Genomic DNA, 9,794 nt, shown 5'->3' on the forward strand with positions numbered 1-9,794 from the left:
TAATGTAAGTATAACAACAATAATAATAATAATAATAATAAACCAACGAAACTCAGACATTGCTTTTAAAATTGTGGTTTAGAAAAACCTGTGTAAAATGCTCATTTTCTGTGTTGTAAAATTTGAACTGTTCCTTAGTCCTCCATGCAAGCCAACAAGTTTTCTTTGTTTTTTAAGAAAAATAAAGAAATCATGGAGGAAAAAAAGAGCATATTTTGTGCCCATTTTCTGACAAGCTGCAAACTAAAACCCTGCTGCGAGTAAAACCCTGAGAATGCAGTCATTGCCTAGTGATAGTCGAGAATATGTCAGAAATGTTTCCCAAATGACCTCTTACAAGTTTGAAGATATTTGTGATGTTCACTGACACACGTCCCTAACTAGCTCCCATGGTGCTTGTTTACTTTAACCTGGTCACTGTTGAATGTTTTTTAGAATCAATTATTCTACCAATTGTTCCATTGAATAATCCAATAATCGGATAAAATTGTATTTGACATTTACAAGCGAGAGTCTAATGTAGCCGCAAGGGGGCACAAGCCAGTGTCTTCTTGTGCCGGTCCTAAGCCCGGATAAATACAGAGGGTTGTGTTGGGAAGGGCATCAAAAGTAAAACTTTGCCCAAATCAAACATGCGAATCAAATATATGACTTCCATACCGGATCGATCGAGGCCCGGGTTAACAACAATCGGTGCTGTTGACCTACAGGGTGCCGGTGGAAACTGGACTACTGTTGGTTAAAGAAGGAGAGGAGGAATGTGTGTTTGTAGGAGGAAAGAGAAGAGGAACACCAAGAATGTATGACTGAGACTAGGGACTTTGAATGTTGGAACTATGACAGGAAAAGGTAGAGAGCTGGTTGACATTATGTAGAGGAGGAACATATTATGTGTGCAGGAGACCAGGTGGAAAGGGAGCAAAGCTAGAAGTTTAGGAGCAGGGTTCAAGTTGTTCTATCATGGTGTAGATAGGAAGAGAAATGGAGTAGACGTTATTTTGAAGGAGGCGTTTCTTCGGAACGTCTTGGAGGTAAAAAGAGTGTCAGATAGAGTGATGAGCTTGAAGCTAGGAATCGAAGGTGTGATGATCAATATTGTTAGTGGGTATGCACCACAGGTAGGATGTGAGCTGGAGGAGGAGAACTTTTGGTTGGATCTTGATGAAATGATGCAGAGCATCCCTAGAAGTGAGAGAGTTGTCATTAGTGTAGACTTCAATGGGCACGTTGGTGCAGAAAACAGGGGTGATGAGGAGGTGATGGGCAAGTTTGGTATCCAGGAGAGGAACGCAGAAGGACAGATGGTGGTTGACTTTGCAAAAAGAATGAAAATGGCTGTCGTGAATACTTTCTTCCAGAAGAGGCAGGAACATAGGGTGACCTACAAGAGTGGAGGTAGTACACAGGTAGACTACATCTTGTGTAGACGGTGTAATCTGAACGAGATCAGCAATTGCAAAGTAGTGGTAAGTAAGAGTGTAGCCAGACAGCATAGGATGGTAGTGTGTAGGATGACTGGTGGTGAGGAAGACAAAGACGGCAAAGGCAGAGCAGAGGACGAAATGGTGGAAGCTGAAAAAAAAAGAGTGTTGTATGACTTTCAGGAAGGAGTTGAGACTCTGGATCGTCAGGAGGTGCTTCCAAATGACTGGACAACTACAGCAAATGTGATCAGGGAGACGGGTAGGACAGTCCTTGGTGTGTCATCTGGAAAGAAAGGAGATAAGGAAACTTGGTGGTAGAATGAGGCGGTGCAGAAGTGGATCAGAGAAAGAGGTTAGCTAAGAAGAAGTAAGACACAGAGGACTGAAGAAAGTAGACAGGAGTACAGGGAAATGCAGCGTAGGGTGAAAGTAGAAGTGGCAAAGGCCAAACAAGGGGCTTACAATGACTTGTTTGTTAGGTTGGACAGTAAGGAGGGAGAGACTGATCTATACAGGTTGGCAAGGCAAAGAGACAGAGATGGGAAGGACATGCAGCAGGTTAGGGTAATAAAGGATAGGGATGGAAGTGTGTTGACAGATGCCAGTAGTGTGATGGGAAGATGGAAAGAGTACTTTGAAGAGTTGATGGATGAGTAAAATGAGAAAGAAAAAAGAATAGAAGAGGTGACTGTTGTGGACCAGGAAGTAGAAAAGATTAGTAAGGATGAAGTGAGAAGGGCATTGAAGAGGATGAAGTTTGGAAAGGCACTCGGTCCTGATGATAAACCTGTGGCGGTATGGAAGTGTCTAGGAGAGGTTGCAGTAGAATTTCTGACTGGGTTGTTCAACAGGATCTTATATAGTGAGAAGATGCCTGAGGAATGGAGATGAAGTGTGCTGGTGCCCATTTTTAAGAACAAGGGAGACGTGCAGAGTTGTGGCAACTACAGAGGAATAAAGCTGATGAGCCACACAATGAAGCTATGGGAAAGAATAGTTGAAGCTAGACTGAGGGCAGAGGTGAACATTTATGAGCAGCAGTATGGTTTCATGCCCAAAAAAAAAGTACCACGGATGCAGTATTTGCATTGAGGATGTTGATAGAGAAGTACAGAGAAGGTCAGAAGGAGCTGCATTGTGTCTTTGTAGATCTGGAGAAAGCTTATGACAGGGTGCCCAGAGAGGAACTGTGGTTTTGTATGAGGAAGTCTGGAGTGGCAGAGAAGTATGTTCAAGTGGTGCAGGACATGCATGAGGAGTGGAAGACAGTGGTGAGGTGTGCTGTAGGTGTGACGGAGGAGTTCAAAGTGGAAGTGGGACTACATCAGGGATCAGCTCTGAGCCCCTTCTTGTTTGCTATGGTAATGGAAGGCAGAAGGTCTAGAAGAAGCCCAAAGAGAAGGTTTATGGATGTATTTAAAGAGGACATGAAGGTAGTTGGTGGGAGTGCAGAGGATGCAGACGACAGGGTTAGATGGAGGCAACTGATTCGCTGTGGCGACCCCTGAAGGGAAAAGCAGAGAGGAAAAGAAGATTTACAAGAGAGTCTGTGGAAAAATTAAAACGAAGAAAGAGTAGTAGTAGTAGTTGCAGTAGAAAAATAAGTAACTAGGCTAGCTGTTTACTTATCTGGCTACATTGTGGTTGCAAACAAATGTTTTAGCTTTCCATACAAACACTCAACACAACCGATGGCTCGACTATTTGTGTGCGGAAACAGTCAGCTTTCGTGAACATTCTAATTTGCTCGTTTCGTTTCACGATGCTGTTGTAACGTTTGAGCAGGTTGAAATTTCTTTACGAGAAAAAAATGCATCTCACATCACAGATACTCTCAGGATTTTTTCCCCCAGACATCTGGTAATCTGACCTTTGTGGACTTAAATTGGACATCTACAATCTGGTCTGGTCAAATTTTGGCTTGATTATGTGTTACCCGCAAATCGTGATCTATTGTGGTAATTACGGCAAAGTTGACTGAGACTCACCTGTGTGTAACTTCCTGTGATGACAGTGATGAGAGGCGGGGCAGGCCGTTCTTCTCATGGTCATGAATTAGATTCTCTGGGATGTCCTCTACATTGGAAAAGGCTCCTGCCAAAAACAGTACGTTAAGTATAAAAAACATTTCAGTCAGAATGCTGTTAACAGATGCTGTTAGTATATCAGCTAAGTCTAATTGAACACTGCAAAATGCCAAAGGTGCTTATGATGTTCTAGATGAGGCATGAGGACCACGGAGGAAGCCTTCATAAACGTGTCAGTGTCCCGAGCTTCGAGATGCATGAGACGGTATTGGAGCGCAATATCAGTCAGTCAGTCAGTCAGTCAGTCTCTCTCTCTCTAAAGACACATTTAACTGTTACATTGACCACAATGATGTCCCACAGCGTCCTCATACTACTCACCACTTAAAACAATGAGGAGTTTCTTCCATTCAATATCACTCTCATCAGGCGTCTGGCAGAACAATATGTTGTGTCGGTCCAAGACAAAGATGTTGTCTAAGGGCAACTTGGAGACGTGGGTGTCACCCCAAAGTTTCTTGCGCTTACATACAGCGGAGAGTATCTGACTCCTCTGCTCAACGACCATCTCCCAGTTTTTCCCTGAGGACTCAAACATCAACAACAAAAAAGTATTTGTCTTTCCTTTTAGAATTTATGTATCACATGAAGCTATTGTCATTGTAACTACGAGGGACTTTTCAATGTGCTGGTTAGATCTGTTTCAATATACTTTGTTCAAGTACCCTCACTTCAATAATAGCAATATTGAACCTGTAAATTATGACCAATACAGGTAGACCCCTACCTAAAAGACTGAAATATAGTCTAATAATAAATTTTAATGACTTACCCTAGCAGTATTGTATTTTAATAGTGGTTTGCTCACTTTTTAAATCCACTGTAGTATAGCTCAAACCAACCTGGTTCAATAAATTTTCTGGGATGATGAACTCAGCATCTGAGGAAAACAAACAAAGAGAGCAGACAGTTGGCACAATTGGATTGGGTTGATTTTTCAAATAAAACTCACCTGTTGTATCTCTGAGGAGCCAGTCAACCACTGTCAGCAGGAGCAGCAGCCAGCAACAAGCGAAGAAGATGCGCCAGCCCAACTGCATCCTCAAATTTCCTTCCACAAACACCACTGAAATCTGGCATGATTAAAAGTGATGGAACTCGACGAAGAAGAAACAGCAACAACGGGAAAAGCAAGATACAAAACACGAGAGGGAATGACACACACACACTTTTGCTTTTACTATCTTTGTGGGGCCATCTCATTGACATAATGCATTTCCTAGCCCCATCCCTTAACCCCAACCCTAACCCTCAAAAATGATTGCCTACCCCTATCGCTGACCCTAACCTCAACCATAACCCAATTCACACCTAAACTCTAAAAGCAAGTCTTGACCCTCAAAAAGAGGTATAAACTTGTGGGGCCCAGCAAATTGGCCCCACATGGACGGGTGGGCCCCACAACTCTGTGAAATCCCAGAACGTTGGCCCCACTATGCAACAACAACAACCCCCACACTCACACACACCCACCCACACAATCAAAACTGTTTGTGCCTGATTTAAAAAAATATATATATTAACTGCAAAATGAAGCCAAGCTGGACAAAGCACAATAAACAAACTCTTGCATCTTACCTTCTATTCTCTTCAGTTTGAGTTATTTCTCCCGGCATACAGAGACGAGCGAAAGCAAAGCCACAGGTCAACAATGAGCTGGGAAAACTCGTTCCACAGGATGACTCAAGAGACATGACGGTGTTACTGAAAATATCATCGGCACTTCCCATTAGCATAAAACCTGCAGCTAAACAGGAACCTGTGCAGTAGAAATTGTTCGTTAAAGTTTTCGTGACAGTCAGCAGTGGAATAGTGGTTAGCGTGTTAGCCTTACCGGCCTGAAGTTCTGGTCTGGTGAAGTCCTCTTGCCATGTTCCTCTCAGCCGGCCCATCCACGATCCTAATAAGGATGATGAGCGCTATACAAACTGGTTGTGTGTGTTTTTATTGTTCTAGCACAAAGCAAAACATAAGCACCACCACCACCTGTGTTGAGGACCGTTTCCATCCTTCATTTTTACACTGCATGTTACACTTGTAATCATTCTGAAAGGCTTGAGCAGGTCCTTGTGACTAGCAGCTAAAAGAATGGCGCAAATAAGATTTTGCCATTTGGAACAGTCTCTCCACCGTAGCGCAGGACTTCAGTAATTATCAGGCTCTTTATTATTTAAACCACATCCTCTCAAGTGTACAAAAATTTTAGAAAAGTTCTCAGACCTTAACGATCCATACAGTGTACAGAAACTAGCTGGTCATACCAACAATCAATTGCATTTGAGTGACTGTTGTGATCAATGAAGTGACACTGCACTTGTTAGATACAATCCACGTCAGCTGTGTGACACGCCATCAGCTGAATTCATGTCAGTTGAGTAGAAAGTCAGGCGTTGGGTACCCAAATAAGCGAAAGTCGCCCTGGTATCGCACGTACAGCCGCCTGATGTCCCGTTTGCTGATTCCTGAGAAGTAGCGCTCAATCTTGGTCTTGTTGTAGCGTGTGATGCCAGGCGGGATGGCCGGGTAGGACACCAGCCGCTCGATGCCCGCTCTCCTCAGGATGTGGGCGGCGTCCTGCTCCAGCGTCTCGTGGTGGCCTATCACATCGTAGTGGATGTCGCACGGCGCGCACAACTCTGAGTACGTAGTCCAGTGAATGATGTGTTCGCCAAACTGACGATCCAGGCGGCGGCGGCCCTCCACGTCTCCCAGGTAACGGACAAAGTCCTCAAAGTGCAAGCCGGCCGCCGCCAGGTCACTGTCACGATGGCTTCGGCGGTATTTGCGGATGATGACCGGAGCGATGTCGTGCCGGTACCAGGGCTCAAAGCGGGGGTTCTTTATAAACTTGTCACTGAAGGCAGAAATCAGACGCTCGAATGGATCTCTCACGATGAAAAACTTAAAGTACGTTTTTAACCTGTTGAGCAGAACACAACATATGTTATCTAGTAGTAAATATTATAAGAGGAAGTCAACCCCAAAAATGTTTTTGAAAAGAATACACTCTATGCAGCCCCACTCATCTAAATATGGTATTCTGGTTAATACTGCATTAGTGGAATATAAATTATGACGCAAAATCCAGCCATTTTGCCACCCGCTGTCGACTAAAAATGACATCAATGTTGCTCAGGTCTGATGTAACAACCAATCACAGCACAGCTTCAGAAAACAGGTGAGCTGTGATCAGTCATTGTCTGAGTCCTGAGCAACTGTGACGTCATCTTCAGTCGACAGCAAGTGGCAAAATGGCCGCCCCGTGAGATGGATAAAAACGGGTGGATTTTGCATCAAAACTCATATTCCACAAATGTAATATTAATCAGAATGTCATGTTAGACTAGTGAGGTCACATATAACATATTATTGTCAATAATAGTGGCAGTACCACTCTTCGTCAAAAGAACAATTAAGTTCAATGAAACCCGTCGTCAGGACCACCTTTGACTAAATTGGGACACAAAGTGAATTCATTTGGAGGCGCTCCCCCGAAATGGAAACTATACCATTAAGCTGATTGTAAATGAGTTAGCAAAGACATTTAAACATAGACGCCGCCCTCAGTGGCTTACCTCATTGCAGCTTTAAATAATCATTTTGGCCACATTTTGTATGACACATCCGCCCGTAAACTAATGGACTCAACTTCAAAAAGTGTACCAAATCAATCCCTCTCAGAATACTGCGTTTAGATGGAAAATACCACAATATGTTTTCTTTTACTTGACCTGATGGCATGCTAGTAGCTTGTAACTTACTGACAGCAGAAACTGTTATGCCACCTTAGCTTTCCACCATAAATGCTTTTTTTTTTTAACATTGTTGACATTATTAACATTTTTATTGTTTTATTTTACATTTTACCTGTTTTACATTTCATTATAGATGTGTTGATGAAGGTGTAATTATGTTGACCTGATATAACCTGTGTGAGTAATGCTTTTGACATTCTTGCTATCTTTTCTACTGTTTTCCCAGATATGAGAAAGTTAAAATTCTATGTTTATCTAAGAAGTCTAGTTGCTGTTCATCAGAAATCTGATTGTCAAAAGTTCAAGGACGATCTAGTTTACTGGGAAAATGCAAACTCATTCTGTGCCTCACGGGATGACAGAGGCGTTTCCTCATGTTTTGAATAAAGAGGCTGTGTGGGCAAAAGAAGACACACACATTGGATGACACTGCTTGGGTGATGTGCAACTGAGTGACCAGGGATCTCTGAAATAAACCAACCTTGCAAGGACCCTCTTCACCAGAATCTCATCTTGCAATTATTTTGAACACGCAAACAATTACAACTAATGGTAATTCCTTCAACATGCATAAGGTTCCTTGGTGGCTTGATGATGAAGCGATGCCTCTACAAGGGAAAATGCAATCTAATCTATTATACTTGGCGTGGAGGGTCATCGCTGTGACTCACCTGTGTGTAATTTCCTGTGGCATCAGTGATGAGAGGCGAGGCAGGCCGTTCTTCTCATGGTCGTGGACGAGGTTCTCTGGAATCCCCTCCACGCCTGAAAAGGCTCCTGTCAAATGCCAACAATGACACAAAAAGTCAGCAGATGAGTCGACGGCACACGTGCATCAAGGCAAAGCGTGTCAAGCGTACCATTGAGAGTGATTAGGACCTTCTTCCACTGCGAGTTTCCCACTTTGGGGGTCTGGCAGAACAAGATGTTGTGCTTGTCGCAGACAAAAATGCGGTCCAGGACAAACTTGCTGATAGGGATGTGAGTCAAATTCATCAGGCTGCTGTTCTTACATACAGCGGAGAGCAGTTGTAGTCGCTTCTCAACAATGAAGTCCCACTCAGCCATAGTAGGGGTAGCTGAGGACTGAGCCCTCCACTTCAATAAATCACACAAAAAACTCAATCATAATAAATAAGTCATTAGTCATCGTTTCCCTTGTTTCCCTGGTTACCTGATCTGGTTGCTGTGAAACCGGTTTTCCTACAGTGGGCAGCGGAAGCTTTTCGTCCCTGAGTCCCGACCCAGTAGAGCTCTGACCACCAAGCCGCTCCTCATAATCTGTAACATATCAATGAGGACGCTTTTACGAACAAAAAAAAAACAAACACTTTAGCCATCACAGAGATATGAACCCACCATCGACAGCTTTGCGGCTAATGAACTTGGTGACAAACACGAGAATGAGCAGCACCCAGCCGCAAGCCCCGAGGAACAACCAGTGGTGCCGCATCGCTGCATCAGCCTGCGGTCAAGTAACCCTCTGGACGGCTGTTGACAGCTATTTCAGGCTAGAGATGCCCAAGCATGTGCATGAACGGATGACGTCTATTCGGATCGAAATTGAAACGTCTTCACTCACAAGCAAAAGAGTCAATTTGCGTTCGAGTCAATGCCCCGAGAATGGTAACAGATAGCTCACTCACTAGCCTAGCCTAGCCATTCGCTCCAGTTGGTAGCCGTTAGTGATGGGAATTCCAGCTCGTTTTAGGGAACCGGCTCTTTTGGTTCGGCTCAGTAAAAAGAGCCGGATCTTTCGGCTCCCAAATGGCTCTTTAGATTTTTTGTCGCTTAACTCTTTCACTGCCAGACGTTTTCAGAAACGGGTTGTCCCCAGTGCCAGCCGATTTAAGCATTTTGACTGATCTTTCAAGGTCCACAGAAAATGTTTTGTTTGGACTATGGAAACACACATACTACCAAATGAAAGATTGGACTCTCATCTTTCATCAGAAAAAAAAGTTTGTTTCTACCTTATTCCGTTCTTCAGTAATCAACAATAGAAAATGGTTACTTTCACCGAAATTCTCTGTTTTGAAACAAAAAGCGGAGAAAACAAGCTTTTTGTGAAACGATGTTATTTCATGCACTCTAGTGAATTCTACACTTCTTTTTGTCCATGAATGATGCCACAAACACCTAAATAGTGCTTTACTTCTGTAAAACGCTTTCACCAACAATGAAAAAGTGTTTTTTGATTGCAAAATACGTTTATTTCCATTCAACAGTGTAACAATTTGACAAAACAATTTCGCAAACTATTTACAAATGTGTGCAAATGTGGTACTACTTACAATTATGTGGATGTTTCAAATACAGTTTTTCTTTTTATAACGCTCCCCTGCGTGCAAGGAGACGCCGCTGGACTCGCACAACAGTTTGCTTTCACTTTGTCCGTTTCGCGTGCAAACGTTACACTTTCTTGACTGCCTTTTTTTCTGGGGAATAAATAGCAAGTAGCAGACTGTACACACTCCTCCGATGAATATGCATTGGACTCGGGGCACTCTTCGTCGTCCGATCGAACG

The 9,794-nt window shown here is 43.3% G+C and overlaps 2 protein-coding genes across 5 annotated transcripts in view; both read right to left on the minus strand.

The window, feature by feature from the left end:
• LOC144038952 (carbohydrate sulfotransferase 10-like) overlaps positions 1-5,502 on the minus strand; it is a 9,323-nt gene extending 3,821 nt beyond the window's left edge. The window contains exons 1-6 of one of the 3 annotated variants that reach the window (XM_077551827.1): positions 5,346-5,502; positions 5,090-5,270; positions 4,464-4,577; positions 4,354-4,391; positions 3,833-4,040; positions 3,413-3,518 (exon numbers count right to left, since the gene is read on the minus strand). In XM_077551827.1, coding sequence (XP_077407953.1) covers positions 3,413-3,518; positions 3,833-4,040; positions 4,354-4,391; positions 4,464-4,551 — 440 coding nt within the window. In that variant the 5' untranslated portion in view covers positions 4,552-4,577; positions 5,090-5,270; positions 5,346-5,502. Of the gene's footprint in view, positions 1-3,412; positions 3,519-3,832; positions 4,041-4,353; positions 4,392-4,463; positions 4,585-5,089; positions 5,271-5,345 lie in introns of those variants that run through there. The other 2 variants (XM_077551826.1, XM_077551828.1) reach the window with 2 other exon arrangements.
• A 152-nt stretch (positions 5,503-5,654) lies between these two features.
• Positions 5,655-8,931, minus strand: LOC144038937 (carbohydrate sulfotransferase 10-like). 2 transcript variants are annotated; one of them, XM_077551822.1, is made up of 5 exons: positions 8,626-8,931; positions 8,441-8,547; positions 8,127-8,364; positions 7,938-8,043; positions 5,655-6,365 (listed from the first exon to the last, which is right to left on the minus strand). In XM_077551822.1, exons 1-5 carry the CDS (start codon positions 8,717-8,719, stop codon positions 5,879-5,881), a joined length of 1,032 nt encoding a protein of 343 aa, XP_077407948.1. In that variant the 5' UTR covers positions 8,720-8,931; the 3' UTR covers positions 5,655-5,878. The 2 variants fall into 2 exon arrangements, with proteins under 2 accessions (XP_077407948.1, XP_077407939.1); XM_077551813.1 differs by having other exon boundaries at positions 5,655-6,431.
• Between the last annotated feature and the right edge of the window lie 863 nt (positions 8,932-9,794).

This window comes from Vanacampus margaritifer, chromosome 1, assembly GCF_051991255.1.
Source record: "Vanacampus margaritifer isolate UIUO_Vmar chromosome 1, RoL_Vmar_1.0, whole genome shotgun sequence".
Lineage (NCBI taxonomy): Eukaryota > Metazoa > Chordata > Actinopteri > Syngnathiformes > Syngnathidae > Vanacampus > Vanacampus margaritifer.